The 22368-nt window shown below is 38.3% G+C and overlaps 1 protein-coding gene across 1 annotated transcript in view; it reads left to right on the forward strand.

Moving 5' to 3' along the window:
* The first annotated feature begins 293 nt into the window (after positions 1–293).
* Positions 294–22368, forward strand: part of cpxm2 (carboxypeptidase X (M14 family), member 2) — a 42476-nt gene continuing 20401 nt past the window's right edge. The window contains exons 1-4 of the mRNA XM_088070537.1: positions 294–3441; positions 7444–7545; positions 14098–14207; positions 19147–19286. Coding sequence (XP_087926663.1) covers positions 3159–3441; positions 7444–7545; positions 14098–14207; positions 19147–19286 — 635 coding nt within the window. The 5' untranslated portion in view covers positions 294–3158. The remainder of the gene's footprint in view (positions 3442–7443; positions 7546–14097; positions 14208–19146; positions 19287–22368) is intronic.

Below are 22368 nucleotides of genomic sequence, written 5' to 3' on the forward strand. Positions count from 1 at the left end.
TATCCATTAGCTGACTAAAAGTTATTGTTTTTGCCACTGACAGGTTCAGATTGATATTGTAAGTGTCTTACAATATTATGGAAAGGATTCCTACAGAGATAGACCTTTTTCTTTAAGAGTTTAACTAGAAACAGCCCAGAAATTGCAATTGCAAAAACTAACCAGATTGTGTTTAAATAAACAGTCATTTTAGTGTAGTTAAGTGTAGTATAGAGCTGACATATGCTCACATCTAACTGGGTGAATTCAAGTTTATATTAACCAAACCAGAGTTGGTGATTGTGAGAACAGTGAGAGAGAGCAACCAAGATGGTTTTTGTGAGTTTTGTTATGTTTCTGTCAACTTTAAATGAAGTGTGTTTCATGATAATTAAATTATTGTTTTTTTAAATTGAGCCTGGTAGCTTTGGCGAAAATTTCGGTCCACTTTCTGATCAAACAGAAAGGATCTTTCTCAACTGATGAAAAGGTCTGTCTCTGTAGGGATCCTTTCCATACTGCTATCAGACAATAGGAACAATCATCTGAGCCTGTCAGTAGCAAAGACATGCACTTTTAATGAAAGTACATTGTTGGAACAAAAGTGTTTACTTTGCAGACTGTTTTGCAGCTGCTGGCTGCAGGGCTCTTGCTTAGTACTGGACCAATTACAAAAACTGTTCACATTAGTCATTAAGTGACAAAAACATGAGAAAATACAGTCCAAGTTGGAAAATAGGCTAACAAAAAAATACCCTTTAAACCGAAACAAACCTGCAAACATAGCCAAAGCTGTAACAATACCTTCTGTGAGTGCTTGTGAACAGACAGATTGCTTTAGAAATCCTCTCCCATGCTGTAAAGTAATCCCTTCTAAATTATAGAGCTGCCTCCAGAGGCGTCACAGCTACAGTGAGGTCATGTATTTGAAGAGACCTGACACTCTGATTGTTTTGGTTGTTTTAAGGTGTGTAGGAAAAGGAGGATATTTCTTGTCTCAAAACCTTTCAGGTAAAAACGTTACAGCTCTCCGGGCTGCCTTCCATGTCTCACCCCCTTCCGTCACTCTCCCGACCAGACAGTTTAGGATGGGTGTAGTCTAGATGAGGAGTAGGCGAATGCCTGCCTAGCTGGCAAAATGCTATGCCAGCCGAGCATAAAGTCTTCCAGCCTTGAGCTGTCCACCCACTCTAGATCCTGTTCTTCTGTGATTAGCCTGCAGCCTCCTTTAGCTGCTATTCAGGAGCTCCCTCAGTCTCAGGTGTAAAGTCTGATTTCCATACAACCTATTCAGACTTTTCTGTACGCGATGTCCATCCACATCAGTTATGTGTAATGAAGCAATGCATTTAAATTGGGCAGCGTCCAGGCGGGGCACCGATTATCATCTTTGCTTTAGTTCTTCTTGCCTCAGGTTGATGAAATGTCAAAAGCTGTACTTATTAGATGAGCAATGTTCAGTGGAATCCCACTTCTCCTTTTGACTAAATATTTTCGGCCGGAGGCTATACATCATAGTCTCTGCTTAGTAGTAAGTCCCTGTGTGTAAACCTTTCTCTAACTTATAGATAAATCTTTTGAGATGACAAAATATGGTTTTAATCAGCAGTGTGTCAGCCAAGCTGCTGGCTTTGGGCTTTGTTATTATCTTTTTGCAAAGGCGCCATCAGCTGCTGTAGTAGTGTGTGTGTGTGTGTGTGTGTGTGTGCTAGTGTGTGTGTGTGAAAGAGAGAGAAAAGAAGAGAAAGAACTTCACCAGGAACAGACAGTGCTGATGTGATGAGGTGTGACACACGGGGCATCGCTCCATCCCTGTGTTGCAACGTGCCCAGACGCTCCACTGAGAGTTTGCATGGTTAAATCGCAGCCGCTTGTGAACATGCAAATTACTGCAGAGTCCAAACAGGTCCTGGCTGTAACAGCCTCGGCAAATGAGGCAGCTTGAAGAGGAGCAACCAGTTAATTAGCTTTCCCAGCAAAGGGATATCATGTGGTGTTAGAAGACATTCAGTAAGTGCTCTTTTCACTAAAAGCCGCAGTGTGATTTACTGCTCAGGGCTGCTACTGTTTGTTTGGGAATGCCCATATTGTGCCAATTTGTACTTTAACCCTTTGAACTTTGAGCATTGAGGTGCGATTTCTTTCAGCAATATAGGAAATAGGCAGTAAGAGCTTGGAAATGTTTCACAAATTGCATGAAATTGGTAGATTTTGAAAATTGTTAAGGCTGTCAAACGATTCGTTATTGCGATTATATTTTTTACTCAGATGTGTTTAATTCCATTATTTTGCATTCTCACTAGAGTGGGCATTTTTTTTAATGTAGGAAAAAATGTCTCGTTGGAAAAAAAACAAAAAGGGAGTAACTATATTAATAGTTTTCATAATTACATATTTAAAATCATGTTAAAAGTAATTCTAATTTCTAGAGCACTCTTTTCAGGTCATTTTCTTGTAATTTTTACTAATTTCTTGCTTATTTCGGGGTCATTTCTTCATTTGTTGCTCATTGCCTCCTTCCCACGTTTTTGAAAAAAAAAAAAAAAATCTGACCAATTTGCTCAGGTTTCAAAGGGTTAAACACACCCCCATGTGAATGAAGACACTCGCCTCTGCTTTTTCTTTGGTCACAGAGAACTGAGTACTGGTTAAGAGCTGTTTAAGTTCCTCCGGCAGGAAAGAAGAAACTTTCCTCTGGTTAAAGCCGGCCCCAGACAGAGTGGGAGGAGATGGAGATGAAAGCAGATCCTGAATGTGTCAATGTATGTTTCCCAGAGTGATTTCTATCCTTGTTTCACGATCCACACCAACAGAATGACTCTGCAGTGTGTCAGCAGCCTGGATTGCTTTGACTCTATAAGAGAGACAGAAAAAATGCATTTTGAGTCACCTGCCAGCATCTAAAGGAGAGAAGTGTCTGCCTCTTCCCTCTCCCTCAGCTCTCTGTGTCTCTCCCTCCCTCACTGCATTTTTCCCAGACTGAGGCGTCCATGGACCCTCTGGCTCCGCTGCTTTCGTCAGTGACTTGGAGCGCTCTGAGAACTTTGTGAACTCTCCGTGTTGGGAGAGGGGAAGGGAGAGGAAAGGGGAGCAGTTGATGGGACGCAGCCCGGCAGCAGCAGCAGGCTCCTCTGGAGACAGCATTGGGACTCGCAGCTGGAGATAATCCCCCCCGGGTCATGACAAGACAGCGCCTCAGCCTCCTAACCCCCCTGGCTCTGCTGGGACTCCTCGTGGGGCTCGCGGACCTCAGCCACGGCTCTACCGGTGAGGATGAGGATTACTACATGCAGGAGCTGCTGACAAGAGAGCAGTACAACCAGGTCCAAGTGCTGGAGAAGCCTGTGGCCTCGATACCTGACAGGCATGAGCACCCCAGCCAAAACCCTGGCAAGAAAGTGCCCAAGGGGAAAGCAGACAGCAGCAGGCAGATGGATAAAAGTGCAGCTGATGCAAAATCAGGTAAAACTAATATCTCTTTAGAAGGACAACTTGAAAACTTTCTTAAAGTTTCATTACAAAAAGCAGAAGAAAAATAATCTTTACAGTGCCAAGGGCAACCAATCAGCTCTAATGATTTCTTAAAATTATTATAAAAGAATAAAGTTCTGCTAACAATTTTAAAGTAACTCTGAGTCAGTGTTGCCACTAGATGACAGTGTATGGTTAAACAATTGAACTTTTTCAGCAAGTATTCATTAATTTTTCAGTAAAATAGTAATTGCAGAAAAAAGTAAGGGAATGCTTCGGATATTAACCCCTTGAAACCTGAGCAGATTGGCTTGTTTATTTCAAAAACAGAAAAAGGCAATGAGCAATGAAGGAAGAAATGATAAAATAAAAAAAATCCAACAATTAGTAAAAAAGAAAAAAAAAACTATCTGAAAATTTGTTTAAAAAAGACAAAAAAAGTAAATAAAAAGTAATAAAAACATCAACAAGGAAATGACTTGGAAAAAGTGAGAGTTATGACAAAATTTTAAATATGTATTCATGATAATTATAAATATAGTTTTTCCCTAGACTTTTTCCTCCAGCTTTTTTTTTTTTTTTTTTAAATCTGAATCAACTAATTTGTTGCAGTTTGAACATTTCATAACAAGTTGATAATTGCATGTTTTCCATGTTTTTGAATAAAACTGCACAAATTTGCCCAGGGTTCAAAGGCTTAAATAGTTTAAAGAAGCACAAGAAAAATTACATTGCTCCAGGTTTCAAAGGATTAAATGGTAAAATGCAAATTTTTATTAAAAATAAGACTTGTTTCTGTGGCTTTTTGTATCTGCTGATGCTATTAAAGTTGAATTTTTATGTAAAACTGAAAAATCAATGTTGAAAGTTGCATATTTCAGAAAGTTTTTTTTCCCTCAGTGTCAGCTAACGCAGACTTCAGAGGAGCAGCTGATTTTAATTCACATGGTGATGGATGTGCGGAGAAAAAAACAATAACATGACCTCCTCAGGTAGTCTTCCTCCTCACTGCCCCCTCCTCCCCATGTACACATAGATCAGAGTCTCTGTGTGGCTTCTGCACAGCAGCAGGATTAACAGCCTCACCCGCTGCAGAGGTCAGGGCTGCGTTACATGTCGGAGCCAGAACACATGTGAAATCCACGTTTTTCCCAAAGCTCTGCTGTCCTGGTATAGTCCACACAGAAACGCACAGCCCAAAGCTCTCCAAACGGGACGCTCCGCACATGCAGTAGCAGGTTTGTAGGTATGTTTGAGATCCTGCCAGACGATTGGAGGACAGTAACAGGCGTAAGGGTTTTCGGTTGGTTGGTGGCAGATAATTTAGAGCAGCTGTGTCGATAGTGACCTCATGTTTCAGGCATCTGGCTTCACGTGTCTCAGCAGGGATACCTGCTGCAGGTGGTACTACAGGAGGAATATGATAACAGAGAATTATTACGTAGTCACTGCTTCCATTTGATGGGATTGTTTGTTTTATCTTGACACTGCATCATATTAAAAAGATACACTGTTGCTTTTAGAGGCCCAAAAATTCTGACTGCAAAGACTTTTCAAGTAAAGTCATGGACAGGATGTTAGTTGATGACAGGAGAGAAAATGAAAACTCACGTGTGGGACTCACACTCCACTCAAAGGGACAGTCCACCTCAAAACCAAAAAGAAATATTTTTCCTCTTACCTGTAATCTAGGTTTTTTTTGGTGTGAGCTGCCAAGTGTTGGAGATAACAGCCATAAGGATGTCTGCCTTCTCTCCAATATAATGGAGCTGTGCATTGATACACGTGCCAACCCAGCCCGTTCTCACTCCGAGCTTGATGTCTTGGAGTCTGGTGAGAACGCATCTGAGCAGAAACTGTCGCTTGCATTTGAAGTACAGCAACCATGTAATATAAGGAGCACGATGGCATCTATAGGGCGGGCAGGAGGCTCCAAAACACCTGACTTTTATGTGGGAGTCTGGTGTTTACATCCCATCTGAATGTGATGGGTTTTTTTCTCTACACCTTATCATGTGCCTCCTTCCCCTAATCCTTACCATCCATGCCAGCATGTGCATTTGTTGTGTAATGTATTTTTTTGGCACTTCCAGCACCACAAGCTGAGTGTCATATAGTTTCAATATATTCGGGAGAAGGCAGACATCTCTACAGCTGATATCTCCAACACTCTGCAACTCACACCAAAATAATACAGACTAATAAATAGCACTAGTGGTAAGAGTAAAAATATGTATTTTTCATTTTGGGGTGGACTGTCCCTTTAAGTACAGTTTTAAGATGCAGGTTCTTGAAATTCCCTTTCTGAGATTGTAAACTCATATTGAAGGCCGTTATTGGGTAAAATAAAAACTTGCTTTGTTTAAGCTTGATGGAATGAATTTTTGACATATCTGTAATGTTTATGATAGGGAAGGGGTTAGGAGAACCTTACCCTGTAGAGTAGCACGGATAACTTTAATTGATCTGAAAGCATACAATCAGATTTTTTCTGATTTTTTCGTAATTTCACATCATACATTTATTTTTTCCAATTATTTCATGGTTAAAAAAACCTGCATTTTTAATATTGGAGACTTTGATTCACCCCAAATGTTAACATTTAGACAAAATTGAGGGTAAAAACCTTGTATCTCAGGTATTTATTTATTATTATTTCTATGAAACTTGAACATTTGAGCGCACTGTAACTAAGTACCTGAGTAATATTTTAAAAACAGGACATTTACATGTTGTATTTCATTGCATTATAGCTACTTCATCCAAATGATCATATCTCAGAGCCGTTACACTGAATCAAATATGTAGCTGGGAGCATTGTGGAGGATTCAACCTGTCCCTAGAATAAGACGAGGATAAAAACTTTCAGATGTGAGATGGATTGTTATCACGTGGGGCCTATCCTGATCTGACACCGTGTCAAATACAAAGCACACGCCTGACTTCCATGAGTCCCTGCTCGCGTCCTGTGGCGCTGTAACAGTGACAGTGAACTTTGGCATTGATAAAGGAAAAAGACTGGCACTGAAAAAAGGTTCCACTGACAAATAAAACCCAGGCATTATTGATTTCATTTCTTTTCTAAAACACATTTTTTGCATTCTTATGTGTTTTACAATGCCATTTCTCCAATTTTTTCTTCATGTCATTTCCCCCCGCTGTACTTCTTACTGTTTCCCAGTCTCAACTTTCTGTCACTGTTTAGGGAAGAAGGGGAGTTTAAGGGGAGGAGAAAGAACAACATGATTTACATAGAATCTGCATACTAAGAAAGTAACATTTTTTCTGTACCCACAGATTGACGATGAAAAAAGTTGAGGATTGTCATTGAAAAGCACATCAGAATGCAAAAAAATCAAAAATAAAATAAAATAAATTTTAATGCATGTGTTTTAGTTTTTCTGCAGATTTTCTTTCTGTGCTAATGTTGCGCAATAATTTTTTTTTTAAAAATCAAAAACAAAAATAAGAAACAAAAACTTAAAATAATGAAACAAATAAAAAATGTTTAAAATAAAAAAAAATAAAAACAAACATTTTTTTTTCTTACTTACTCTTTACTTTTCTATGCTTTAACTTACTGTCACTGTTATAGCTCCATACCGTCCTGCCTTTTGTACAGGGTGCTTACATTTTCCTATTTTGACTCTTGAGACAGTTATCATATACATGCTGCCACTGTTTAAAGATCTAAATGAGTTTCAGTGTAGTCACTGTAAGTGGTCAACATACTGTAATTGCATGTAAGGAGAAAAAGAGTTAAAAGTTTTCAAATTTTCTGCCCAGAGATTGTCTCTTGGTTCAGACCCCAATCTTGAATCTATCCATATGTGCAGGACTGAATCCAAACCCATTTTTTTCCTGTGTAAACACTCCCTCTTTTCACTAACAATAAATCAGCAGTTTCAAAGGTGACTGGACCTGTCGAAACCCCTTTAAAAATGGAAAGGTGTTGAAAAAGCCATCATGCATTAATTTTATTTCCTTTCTCAGTAAAAACAGCCAATAAAAAAGCCGAGAAGAACAAGAAGAACGGCCTGAAAACCCCAAACAGCATCTCAGAGGGAGAAGGACAATACAGCTCGCTAAAAGTGGGTGAGTGAACAACTGGTGACACTCTCGCTTGTTATGGGAAATTCATGATCTCATAAAAATTCATCTTCCCGCCGACGCGCATGGATCATTTCTCCGCTTTCACGGGAGCCGTTAGGATGAGAAAAAAGAGATGAACTCTCTCAGAGATGACAAATATTTTGGAAAGTGGAAGAGTTTTTCAGAGAGCACATTTTCCCTGAGAGGAAAGGTTTGGCACTATAAAATGATGCTCTCAGAAGTGGAGTCAAGCCACAGAGGCACTGATGTCTTCTTTACTTATGAAGCATTGTGTTTGGTTTCAATGCATCACTGTATATTTGTCTAACTGCAGCCAGGATGCCCCAGAAGCCTCCCTGTCATGTCAGATGACAGATTAAACTCGCTCGACTGAGAATGTGATTTAGGGGCAGAGCACATGTGCTTTGACCTCAGACTTTCCACAGCACTGAACGTGGTGCTAATGCCCTTATTGCACTTATTTACAGAGCGTCAGACATTTCTAGCATAACGGGAAGCTGTATTTAATAATTCTGGGAGGTTAGGAGTGGCTGTGGTGGCCAACTGTAAATTTATGTGTTTATGTTGAAGCTATTGTAAGGAACTTAGCGAGACAGACAGAAAGGCTGCCATTGTTAATTTGGCACAGGGGAATGGGAGCAGAAAGTTGGATATTCTTGCATGTTGGAAAATGGGAACTCGGTGCCGACACGCCTGGCACAAAGAAGCCCACACAGTCAAGATCTGGAAGGCTCATGCTCCCAAAATCATGTTTTTCACGGTTGAAACTGTGACTCAACACCAATCTGGTTTCCAAAATTGTTTCAGTGTCTCTTGGTAACAGCTGATTTATGTCAAATGTAAAAGTCATACACTTTCTATATACTATCAAGGGCTCCATTACTCAGCTTAAGAAATGCTTTGGCCTCCGAATTTTTAATTATTCACTCATTGTTGGAGGTGTAAGGAGAACCTCAGTGGCTGCCACAACCAAACATACCATAACAATAGGGAATTCATTAAACACTTGTAGGACCAGGGCAGATTTTCAATGTCTGACGCAGCGGATGTTTCAACGACCCATTCATCGTTCCCATCGGACGTAAAAGAAATGTGTTGAAGCAGAATGTTTCCGCTCTGATTTTACAGTTTGTCACATGTGGTCAGTAAAGCTACAGAGGCTGAGGTTAGACTGCTGAAAAGTAAAATACTGTGCCATGAGGTGATGTGCAATGATGCTGAATAGTCATGCTCTAATAGAAAAATCATTGAACTTATGAAAGAAGAAATGACCAAACCTTCTTTCACAACTAAAAAGCTTAACCCATAATCAATAAAGTATGCAATAAAATACTTAGAGGTGAACTGATACACTGATTCGACAGCCTGTTCTTATTCCGAGGATGTCAAACATCGACCCCTTTTCACAACCTCTGCATGTGACATCAATGCGAAACACACCGTTTCGCATCTTTATGAGATGCACAGGGCTTTCAGCTAACTCGCAAAGCCAATGCAAACCCATTCGCAATAATACTTGGTGCTGAGAGCAGCTGACGTACTATAAGAGCAAGAAAGTCCACATAGGGTGGGAGGGAGGGGAAGTGTATGGGTCAAACAAAACTGGATTTTCCTATGTGAAAACAAAAGTCAGTGTTGTTTTATGATGTTATGTCATTTACATACATTTTCTTTGGACTGAAATCACTCCTGTGACATATTTACATCACAGTACTGTTACAAATAAACTTATTTTAACCCAAAACATTATCTTCTTTCTAAACCTAACCAAGTAGTTTTGATGCCTTATACTAACTGCAATCATTTCACATCATGAACCATGTGTTACAATGTGTTTTGTGTCACATATAGGTGCTTAAGGATGACTTGTATATCACTTTGAGACACAGACAGGTTTGACAAAACATCGGTATTCGACAACCTGGCAATGACAACAGGATTTGCTATTACAACCTTATTCGGTCTGGTATAACCAGTAGATTTTGGTGGCTACTGTCTACATTATTCAAACTCTTGATAGATATCACTGTCAGTTACACAATAAGTTAATTTGTTGACTTACTAATGGATAAAAATGTTATCGCAAAAATGTAATGAGAAATAAACAAACCATACGTCATGGTGAGACATGTTTGTCAATTGCTATTTGCATTCCCATTCGTACGTATACTATGAATGACAACTTTTGAAAGATGGCAACTGATTCAAACTATTCAGATGAAAGCTGTTTGCTGGGCGTATAGCCAACGCCAAAACAGTTGTTCAGACTTCCATGTTTTTGCTGACAACTAAATTCAATGCGCAACAGCTGTTCGTGGCCATAGGGGGCGCTGTTCAACAAAAGTTTCCAGGTCCTTAACGTTTACACAATGACAATTTTATTCCTGACCTGCCCTACGCTCCCTCAGATTGGCTAGCTATTGTCTGTGTTGGTTGGATTGGTTAGGTTTTGGAATAAGGGACCGGATGGGTTAGGGTTAAGTAAAGGTAAAATCGCAGCATTCGGGCACACGGGTTAAAAAGTTATTCATTTGTAAAGATCTCTTTTTGTCCATAAAAAGCCTGACTAAAACGTATTTTAAAAACCCAACTAAGATGTTTGCAGGAATGAAAAAAAAAGGGTTAGGGAGGGTTTGAGGGAGTAGGGCAACGAGAGAGGATGGGAAGGTCCAAAAGCAAGAGTAATAAAAACAGGGGGGTGAAGGTTTGGAGAAATAAAAAAACACCTTGTGAGCTGGCTAAAAGGGGCGTAAAGGACCGGACACACAGGTGAGAGCGGATTATGTGCTAAAAACAAGATACAATGGTAAAAAAACAGGCTATACTATACCAGTTTTGTTGGTATAGTTGTTAGACAGGAGTTTAAAGCTTACAGTCCACAGACATGATAATGTAAATAAATCACACATTAAAGTATTCCAACACAGTACCACCAGATGTGAATTAGGAGCTTGTGACATATGAAGCCTGACTTAACAATAATTCCAAAATTGGTGTTAGGCCTCAGCTGTAACATGCCAAGTGGAGTACATAGCAAAAGACTGTCTTTTCTGTCTTTTCACATTACACATTATTGTTAAAGCCAGATGCTGTGTCCCCTGTGTGGTTCCTCCTGCGAAGAATTGCATTCAGATGGTGATAATGATTTAGGGCTTTGCAACATGGCAGGCACCCATCCATTTTTTGTCCTGCTAACCTTTATCCTTTGAGGGCCGGGCTGCCCTAATAAGTTCGCTCCATTCAGAAAGCCTGTGGACGGACGCCAAGAGGATTTAAATATAGGAATACAGGGTCATAAGTAGATCAACACGTGTTTTATTGCTGTATAGAGTGTCTGTGAATGCTACACTAACTGGCCGTAGTTGCTAAAGGCTTGTTAATCAACTTTTACGTCTCGGTTTCACAGCAGGAATTAATCTGCTCTCAAGGTTTGCTTTACGCACCAAACATAAATTGTCTTGTGCATGTGTGGATTTTGGATGGTGAACTTTTCAGTCTGTGGCTTTGTTTCAAATCCTGGTTCATATGATTGACGGCTTACAGTGTCTCAGACATGTCAGACTGGAAGAGTTACTCAATGCAAAGCCAGCTTCCTTTATGGATCAGATATACTGCTTCACATGCAGACATGGTGTAAAAGCAAAAGTCCACAATATTCTTAGAGACAATATCTTTGTCTTTTTTGTGCCTGTCGTACTTCTGGGTGTTCATGTGCGAAGGCAGACCTGGCTGCATGACAGTAACGTGTGCTGCATATGCTACATGTACAAACAGACCATTGCCCGATCGGAAATTCTTCCTCTGAAATTCTATCACCGCGGTCTGGGAAAGTCCGCAAACGACATGATCTGACCTAAAGAGCTGTTGACCTTGATTTGCCTGTTTGGCACTCATTGGTTGATATCCATTGTAGTGTTAAGGATGAGCCAATCTCACACAAAGAGCTCCATTTAGAGAACACCAACTCGGTTTCTGCAATCACTTAAAGACAGGCATTTGTTCAAATGAACTGCAAACTCCCTCCAGCAGCAAATGAAAACATTCTTAAGTGATGTGCAGCTTTCTTTCTTTAAAGACTGTGCTCTTCTAGAAGAAAGGCGGAGCGCCTCAAAGACGGCTGCACGCCTGCCAAACCATTGCTGTGGCATCAGTGGGCGTTACTGGATAATTGCCATACTCAAGGAGTTAATTATAAGATGATTAGTCATATGGATGACTGCTAATTGCCATCATCTGCACTGCCAGTAAAGATCTGAACAACGGGACTCATTGCATAGATTACTCACATCCTTTGGTTTGGGAGGATACCTGCACATTATCAGTAGTCTAATCTTTAGTAATGACCATGTGATTGTGAAGTGGAAATATGTCTGAGAGTAAAGTTTGACCCAAATAACACATAGTGTGTCATCAGGGTTATTTCACCTTGTGCTAAGAGACCTCAAAAAAAAAAAACAACAGAAAAAAACCCAATAGATTAGGCCAAACAAAAAGGCATTTTTACGTTGCTTTATAGAAAATGCAGGCTTGACCCACACTACAAGCAAAAACCCAGCATCTGCTGCTTTAATTTCTTTTTTTTTTTTTCTTTTTTTAAATATATCTGTCCCACAACTTTATGGCAGAGGAATTTAAAATTGCTAGAGTGCTCCAAGGGAACTATGATGTGCAAAAGGTCTTGAAGGATCACACAACTTTTTATGGTTTTGACCCATTTGTCAGCCTATCCAATATCTGCTAATAGGACTGGCACTAAAAACTCTCTCAGTCAAGCACGCATATATTTCAGCATACAGTGAGCATGCATTAAAGGGACAGCTCACCCCAAAATCAAAAGTGCATATTTTGCCTCTTACTTGTTGTGCTTTTTATCAGTCTAGATTGTTTTGATGTGAGCTGCTGAGTGTAAGAAATATCAGCTGTAGAGATGTCTGCTTTCTCGCCAATTTCTTTCACCAAACAACAGTTGCCAATCAAATCAGTGCGACGAGAAGCTTGTGACAGCTCGAGATGTAAACATTAATGATGTCCTCCTCGGCTGAAATGTAATTTTAGCTATCTCAGTGGGGCTAGGCTGACTGTTCTCATGCACTGTGTGTAGGAAAAGTAATGCACCACAATTCATTATAACCCACATTATCATGAACCAGCAATTTGTGTATAATTCTAACAGGAGCAGAGAAGGAAGTAGTACAAAAACGGAGAGTCTGTCTAAGGAGGCAGGTTGGGGTGATGGATAGGTCAAATAAACACAAGACTTTCCTCCAGGAGACTGGTATTCATGTCCGATGTTAAACCAGGTAAAATTCAATTTTGATGTCGTCACCATGTTTCTTTTTTAAACCGAACTTTGTAACTTTACGTTAGGTACGTTACAGCTTGTAACTGTAAGTTAAGTACATACCTTGACAGTGCTCAACCTTGTTTTTTTTTGCTTAACTTAATCTGCATACCTTTATGTTAAGTAATTAATTAATAACTCAAGTACATTACGTCATTTGCAGGGCAGTATTTTGATATATATTATACAAACTGTTTTATAAAGTACGAGGTGAGCTAGCAGCAGATGCACTCTTTCTTCTGCGTGGTGATACATTTGATGGGTGTAGTTCGGCAGAAAGAAAATAGTTCCTACATGAAACTGCTCACAACAAAGTCTGTGGATTATTTTAATTCCACAATACGAGACAATAGTAATAATAGTAAAGCCTTTTTGACATTGAAATATCTTGATTTGATCAAATTATATATCTTTTTCACCAATACCTTTAAACATGCTTGACAGGTTTGCAGCTGTAACTGCTGCAATTTCCCATCATCTCCCTTTCATGATATTGCCAGACTCATTTCAGCATTTAATCAGGGATTCAGGGTGCAGTGAGATGGCTGTGATAGGTTGCAAAATTAAAGAAAAGGAAGCGTTCATAGTGTATAGTCATTAATCATCCGTGAAGACCGAAACATTTTAAATTCAGAGTAATTTAGACATCAAAGCCTCCGTCGCTCTGTCAAACTCCATTTCACGCACACAAGCTCACTTTTTGGAGTTTTGAGACAATTAGTTATTTACGCACAGACGTGTGAAATGTTTGAAGCACATGAACTTGTCTTTGTTTGTCTCCTACAGGTGATCAAATTAGCAGCAAAACAGACTCACTCAACGACAATGACTCGAGAGTTTCCATCTAGAGTTGTCTGATTTGAAACACCAGTACTGATAACAGCCACCAACCACCATCATAACAATCACATTCTACTTAATTTGGGCATTTCGCTTTATCGGAATGAACATTGTTCACTGTGTGTTGACTACATTATGTTTTTTGTGTAGAGCTCCTATTATTAGACCTCCTCATTAATAAAGAGTGCAGCTGCTGTCTTGTTTGCTTCACACATTTGAGCTCACTTTGCAAAAGTCTAAATTGCTCATTACTGTGGAGTCAAAGACTCAGGAGCTATACTGTGCAGAAAGCAATGCAACACATGATACATAACATTAACATCACGGGCCAATTTATCATTCTCGTTACCCAGAATGCCCTCCCATGGGACTGGAGACATTGAAGATTGATGATTTCCAGCTTCACGCCTCAACTACAAAACGCTACGGCCTTGGTGCACACAGAGGTCGTCTTAACATTCAGGTAAGACGGGAATGTAAAGTGTTGGTAGCTTGGGCAAGCTTAGCAGAAATGTCGGGGCTCGCATTATACCCTGGGCAATCTCACCTTTTCTTGGAAGCTTCCATGGAAGCGTCTTTTTTTTTTCCCACAAAGCAGCATCACAAAAAAAGATCCAGAGATTGCATATTTTAATTTCAGGATTAGTTTAAGTTCATATAAAATGTCAGCTGTGATAACTGGCTTTTGCTCAGTTGAATGTGACATTATGATTCTGTTTCAGCATATTTTTAACAATAAGAAAACCATCTGCCATCAAACTATAGGGGTACATCCCTAAGCCTACACTGTAAAAATGTTCTTAGAAATTACAGTGAAGAAAGTTGAAAGTTAGTTGTCTAAATTACAGATTTTGCTAATGTGTAAATTTAAATTTACAGAATGAAACCTTTCACCATTTAACAAAAACATAGACGTAGATACAAAAGTCCACTGACAAAGCGGTGATATGTGAACTCTTGGGATGAGAGCATGTTGATAACATATATATAAAAAAAACAATAGTTCTTAAATGGTTCTATAAAAAGATTTTCTACTTCTACAAAAAAACTATCAACCTCTTTATTCAGTACATAGTTTTTAGGGTCATATACCGTAGCTCTTTTGAAGTATTAAACGTTCTTTATTTTATTTAAGTTATGTTAAAGTGGGTGATGGCATGATGGTAGGCTTATTATTAAAACGTCACTCAATTATTTGGGGTGGTTGGCTAACTGACAGTATTATAAATTGGACAATTTGGCGGAAATTACACAGATAAAAAATAAGTGCAAAAACTGTTCTAGTACAAATAAATATTGAGTAGAAATCTTACTCTAGTTCTTTAAGGATTGGCATCTGGGAGAAAAGGTATTTCCTGTTTGTGCGAGCTGTGCTTTGAGGGTATTAGCTCGTGTAGAGTGTGCAGCGTGCCTCGTCTTCTGCAGGCTGTGCTAAATCCACACAATTAATGCAACATGCACACATGCGCTCTTAATCCACACAAGACAGCAAGGCATTATGTTTCAGGAAATCAACAAAACAGAGGATTTGTTTTTTTGGTGTGTGTGTGTGTGTGGGGGGGTGTCTTTTAGGGATCATAGAGGAGCAGATAGTGTCCATTCTAGAGGACAATTATCTGTAAATCAGGAGGCAAAACATAGAAAGCAGATGCTGCCTGTTGAACTGGGCCTGTGGCCAGTGAGCTCGGTTTATTTCCACCTTTGTAGCTACAGTTTGTTTAGATTCCAGATACCAACAGTTTTGTAATGAAATTAACTCTCTTTAACCTTTTTAAACATGAGCCAATTGAAGAAGACATTAACCAAAAATTAAAACAAGAAATGACCTGAAAGTTAGTAAAACAGAATGAATATTAAAAGACAACAAAGAAAGTGCTTGAAAATTATACAAAATGTATAAAATTATTTTATATACGTAATTTTAATAATTAAAAATACAGCTTTATGTCTATCCTTTGTTGTTACCTAAAACAAATGACCCTAGCCTTTTCAGTTCTCTAAATCTGATGTCTTGCAATTTGTGGAACATTTCTCACCAAGTTTCTCATTGCAGTCTTTCCTTGATGTTTGGGGAAAAAAATCACATCCATTTGCTCAGGGTTTAGTGGTTAAAATACTTGTGAATGGCAAAGGAACCCAGCACAAGAAGAACAATGTAGCGCCAGGTTTCAAAGGGCTAAAGTGGAAGCATACCAGCAGTGAAACATGAACGATTGAACTTCTAGACAGCACTGAAATACCACACCTTCTAAATTTGTAATTGTAATAGAAATGCTTAGAAAGTAAAGAGTGTATCCTTATCCTGCAGCAAAATACATATATTGACATTAATGGGACACATGCCAGTTTTTTTTCCATTTAAGTAATGAAAGGTCCTGGCTCTGCACCTGGACCTGGATTAGCACCAAAAAATAATCCTATATATTTCATTGAAATCTGCCAACAAAGTTTTGATATATTCTGCTAACTGACAAACAGGACAAAAAGCAGTTCCTGCGTGGCAGAAGTATTTATTTGCAAATCTTACAAATCATTCAAAAGTAAACGTATAGTTGTTTTTTTTTGCTTTAGGAATTTGGTTCAAGGCAGCTAAACAGTGACTTCTTGGCTACAACATGCCTCTCCTAAGAAAGTCTGGGTATTGTTTGGATTGTTTAGTTTTCTTTTGTACACATGTAAAACAATTTTTTTTATCTTTTCCATTTCGAACCTGCATCTCGACAGAAAGTTGGCTCAACCAGTCTGTTGAGCCACACAACACACTAACATTTAGAGGATGAATAGGTTGTATATTTACAGAACAATGACTTCAACTGTTACATTCTTTATGAATTTCCTGTCCAAATCCAAAATCCAAATCCATCCAGTGTTTCTTAACTTTCTTTGCATGCACAGGACTATTTCTAGTATGCTGTTTTCTGGTAGAGGTAAACAAGATGGCACAATCTGAAAATACATCCTCCTGCAGCACTCCCCTCTCTGTCCTCCTCCAACCAGATGACCACAGACATATGCACACGCTTCATTCAGTCACCAAGTGTTTCCTCTTATTATCCTCATCCTCCCCCTTATGCAGCCATTCTCACTCTGAGCTCCTAAAACACTGCTGCTTTCACAGTGCTTTTGGTGTAAGAATGCAGCACCAAAAGCCAGCTTTTACATCTGCATGAAACGCTGCTAAACGGCATTAGGAGAGTACGCAACCAGACAGAACTGGTCACAGTGTTATTATACGCCAGTGAATGGCGTATAAAACGGCGCACCTGCTGTGTCACTTGAGAACGTGACCGTAAATGCTGGAATAGCAACTTTCTCTGCAGGATTATCTGCCACTGAATCAGGCTTTCAGAGAAGGGCCCTAGTTTTAACTCAGTCCACTCAAATTTAACCACATTTTGCCCAATGACACCAAAATAAAACTGCCTACCCCAGCTTTAATTTTCTTTTTGTTAAAGACTGATAAAAACTTTTATTTTACAATAAACAGTGTACAACTGATCAAAGTTGAGGATAGTTTACAAAACCTTATACAGCTTTATGGTACTGATTTTGCCCCAGTTACAATCTTAATAAAAAAAAAACAAAAAACCTAAAAAAAAAAATGTTACTTTTATGTGGATGTTGCATCAGGTAGTCAGTTAAAGCAATACATGTCATTGTGTGTCATATTGACTTACATAAAGTACCTTTCATCTTTGAGGTGAGAATATGTAAATATTTATTAATTATGTCAAGTCTGATTCTTCAGTGTTCAGATCTTTAAATAATGAGCTGCTTCATGTAAAATAAACTTCAAAGAGATCTGACAGTCACTATAAAGAGGCAGTGATAGTATGCACTCAGCATGTGGGCGCAGTATGTCATCATAATGTTAACATTCGGGTGGAGAAGATGAACAATGTGACCTGTCAGCACATACGCAGCACGTGTGTGTGACTGTTCTCGCTCTGAGCCAACAACGTCAAACCGTACAGTACAGGCTTCATGGAGAGAGCAGCATTTTATGCGTTATAATTAGTTTAACATTTTCAGCTGTTGAATGGAGCAAGCGTCAAGAAAATGTGTCTTCACGATCCATCAGTATCACGCACACTCAAACTGAATGATGGGAAATGGAAAAGAGACATTGTTTTCATCGCTCAGTCCTGTCTCACAGATGTGTCCTGCGTTCATTCCCGTAAATCCCCTGGCTTTGTTTTTGACCTCCATTTATGTGATCCAGTCTAGTTTGAGTGACGAAGCCTCTTTTATAAAATTTATAGTTGCTGTCTTCATCATTTTCAAAGACACATTTATCTTTGCTAATTCTTATCTCGACAGCATTTAAGATTCAGAGGATCAAATGTAAACATCACAGCCTTGCTGACTTTGCATGCTTCACTCTCTCCACTGTTAACACCGTTAATCAGTAGTGGAGTGTAACTAAGTACATTTACTCAAGTACTGTACTTGAGTACAAATTTGAGGTACTTGTACTTCACTTGAGTATTTTTTTTAAATTTCACTTTATACTTTTACTATATTTTACAGAGAAATATTGTATTGTATTGTATTTTACTTCACTAAATTCATGTGAATGCTTTAGTTACTTTGCCGATTCAGATTTTCAAAAAACATTTTTCGAAAAAACATAAGATGAGTTTATAGAATGTGATGTTTTGTTATACATTAAATTACCAAACAGTTTATACAAGTACAGATGTAATGATTAGCTGATCAATCAATCAGTCAACTGACAGAAAATTAATTGCCAACTATTTCGATAAACATTTTACTTTTTTTTTTTTTTTTTTGAATAACATAATTAGGGGTGTTTTTTCTATTTCTTTTAATTAATCTAGGTTTTTTTGAGTGTTTTTAAAAACTATTTATTATTCATTTTAGTTTTTGTTTTTAAATCAATAACAATAATAATAATAATAATAAATTATATAATAATGAGTTTTGAGGTGTTTGTTTTTAAGATGCTTTTTTTTCTGATTATTTTATATAAATTTTCATTTTTTTGGGTGTTTTTTTCTATGCAATTTTTTTGGGGGGGGTGCGGGGTATTTTATTTGTTTAAGGGTCGTTTTTTTAAAAAGATTTTTCTGCATTTGGTACTTGTACTTTTAATACTTTAAGTACATTTTCCTGAATATACTACATATTTTTACTTAAGTAAAAATTTCAGCGCAGGACTTTTACTTGTAACAGTATTTTTACAGTTTATAGTTTTACTTAAGTAAAGAATCTGAATACTTCCTCCACCACCGCCTTTAATAAATAAATAACAAAAACAAGCAAAGCGGAGGTGGTCAGCATTACTAGTTGGTCTGTTACATGTATGGACAGTGTGTTTGTGTTGCCACATGGACATCTGGAATAAAATTCTGCTCTTCACGGCGGTTTCTGTCCTGCAGGCTGGCCTTTATGAAGATGACCTCTATGACGGGGCCTGGTGCGCGGGGAGAGATGACCCGCTGCAATGGTTCGAGGTGGATGCCAGGAGGCTGACAAAGTTCACAGGGGTCATCACACAAGGCAGGAGCTCCCTCTGGTCGTGAGTAGGAACCCCACGGATATGCATGGAGAGATGCAGATGGTGGAGGATGAGGATTTTCTCGTCAAAGCTAACTTTAAAGGCTCTTAAAGAGACAGTTCAAAATCAAATATGCATATTTTTTCTCTTACTCCTCGTTCTACTAATCAGTCCACTGCATATTGTTTTGGTGTGAGTTGCCGAGTGTTGGAGGTATCGGCTGTGGAGATGTCTGCCTCCTCTGATTATAATCGAACTTGATGGCATAGGGCTTGTGGTGCTCAAAGCGCCAGAGAATACATTTGAAAAAATCAACAGCAATGTCTCTTTCCACAAATCCCAATCCCGTTACTCAATAAACAAATCTTAATTTAATAATATAGAGTGTGCTTATACGTGGAGTAACAATAGTATTTTCAGCCAAACCTACCTATCTGCTTTTGTTGCCTAAACCTAAGCAATTAAGCCTTAAAAAAAGTTTGTTTTTTTTAACGTCCGCTCTAAGTTTATGTTAAAAGAAGTCTGTTTGCATTTAATGAGTGTAAACTGTACCTTTCCTCTGAAAATGGAAGTTTATTTTGAAAAGACACAATGCATGTAATGAGCAAATACTCTGGAAGGACACAGAGAGTGTCATAGTTTGATGTGTAGGGCCAAAGTTTGCTATGTGACAAGTTGGGAGTGCATAACTTTGTATAATAACAAGACAATGAGTCCACAGAGAAGCTAGCAGCTCTGTAAGGCTGTACTTTTTGTAGGCACAGCAGTACTTTGAGCTAAATGCTAACATCAGAATGCTAAAATACTCACAGCAATCATGCTAACATGCCAACATTTAGCAAATGTGTACTATGTTCATTATTTTAAGGAAGCATGTTAGCATGTTAACAACTGGTAATTAGCACCACACAAAAAGTACAGTTGCAATAAATTTCATGGCAATCCATCAGAGGCTGTCGAGACATTTCACTCAGAACCACAAATGTCAACATAATGATGGTGCCAATTTAAACATCAGGGGATCATCATCAGTAGGATTCATCCTCTGGGGATTATTAATGTCTGTGCTAAATTTCATAGCAATCCATCCAACTAGAAAGTCAGTCTAGACCAAAGAGGTGGTCCAATACAGCCATGCTGCTAGCATGGCTAATCAAAATCCAAATATAGTAAACTGCCAAAAAATCTAATTACATGATGGCATGAGTCTGAGAATAACTATGGGAAACTAAACCTGGAGGTAGACAGACAGAAATAATTGTTCCAGAACATTAAATGACCCTTGGATTTTCCTGTAAACCCAACTGGAAAATTTTACCTCACAAATATAAACAAAACAAGCTCTTCAATCTGGTCCACATGGCGCAGCACAAACCTTCACTGGCATTTGCCCTTTTCACAAGTCGTTTCTGATCCGTCACTGCAGGATTAAGGATTTATGAATTTGATTGACTGGAGTACAGCCTCGTTCTTTCATCTCCCTTAAAAGGTCACTACATTAGAAAAATCACACAGGAGAAAGAATATTTTTCTCCACTGTGAGCTTGTTCATCACACTCAGATCGTGGTTAAAAAAAAAAGAGAGAAACAATAATAGGACTTACATTTTAAACTGTACACATTTTAACACTTAAATAACATTTACAGTTAGTGTTAACCGACATAGGATGAGTGTGCTATGTGCTGCTAAAAGTGTCAGTGAAGCTCGTTAAGATATGAATTATGGTGCCATCAGGTCTCCATGGCAACTTACGTACTTAACTTCCAAATACAAAGATAGGGGTATAATCTTGCCTCCCACTGCTTTGGCTCATAACTACATAAGTCTGCAGGTCTTTTTTGAGCATGCAGACGTATTTTAAAGATATTCTCTATATTTAGAACCTGGCTATGCATCCCTATTGCTTCAGTTATGGTGTCATTGTTAAAATATGTGTAATAAAGTACAATCGTAGAGTGGCATCTTGTTTGACATACTGCAAACTACAAAACACTGGGTCAAATCTTACCCCAGCCAATAAAGCACCGATATGAGAAAATACTGGGTTAACTTTAAATTTAAAAAAAGACAGAGAGAGAATGGTTAATTAATTTTAAATAATTACTTTAATTGGTAAGACACAAATTAATTGGGTTTTTTTTAATTGAGTAAACAAGATTTACACAATTGCTTTGAAATTAAGTTGAAAAGATATTTATTGATGTTTTACTAACTGAAGTAATTTTTTAAAAAAGTTTTGTCTTTTTTCAGTGTGGTGGGAAACAAATCACTAATTAGACTCAACACAATGGTGTGCTCGGAGCCAGTGTTAATGTTATTCATTTATTTTTTTATTGCACTTGCATTATTTCATCAAACTATTTTTTTTTGACCCAGTAAGACAGGCTAGTTAAAGTTAAATCTTAAAAACATAATGTATTGTAAGTTGTGCAAAACACTGAGCGTGTTCGACACATATTAATAACAATCATGTAGCAAGTTCATGTAAGGCAAGAGTAAATTATGAGTTTGACAGTTTGATGTTGACATTGTACGTTTCTGCAAACCATGGATGCGAAACATTTGTACGTTATTTTGTAGGGGATGTTTTGAAACTTGATGTTTCTTTAAGTGCAGTTATGTTTAGGCACAAAAAAAAAACACTTGATTATGGAAAAGATCATGTTTTGGCTTTAAACACCTGCTTTTGGTGGCACAATCGCAGCTGGAGATGCCAGCGATGTCTCACTAAAAAACACCTTTGGTGGCACAATTATGGCTGGAAATGCCAGACTTTCTCTTTTGGTAGCACGGTCGCCCCTAGGAATGCCACCAATGTTAAAATAACAACAGGCGGTGTTGTTAGTCTCAAACATTGTTCTGCAGCTTGAAAGCGGTCTCACCTATGTGTCGCACCATCCACCTACTAACCACAAATTCAGCTCATGTAATCATGTAATCAGTAGTGCGTCACCTTAGAAATAATGATATAATGCATCTGAAATATACCAATGTAACATGTTGGCATTGTTTACTTGCAGAAATGTACAATGCCAACATTTTCCTCTGCAGCTTGCAACTGCTGACCAAATAACTCATGACCTAATGATTTTTTCTTTTGTT

This window comes from Plectropomus leopardus, chromosome 19 (assembly GCF_026936395.1).
Source record: "Plectropomus leopardus strain MGB_pleo_1.0 chromosome 19, ASM2693639v1, whole genome shotgun sequence".
Lineage (NCBI taxonomy): Eukaryota > Metazoa > Chordata > Actinopteri > Perciformes > Serranidae > Plectropomus > Plectropomus leopardus.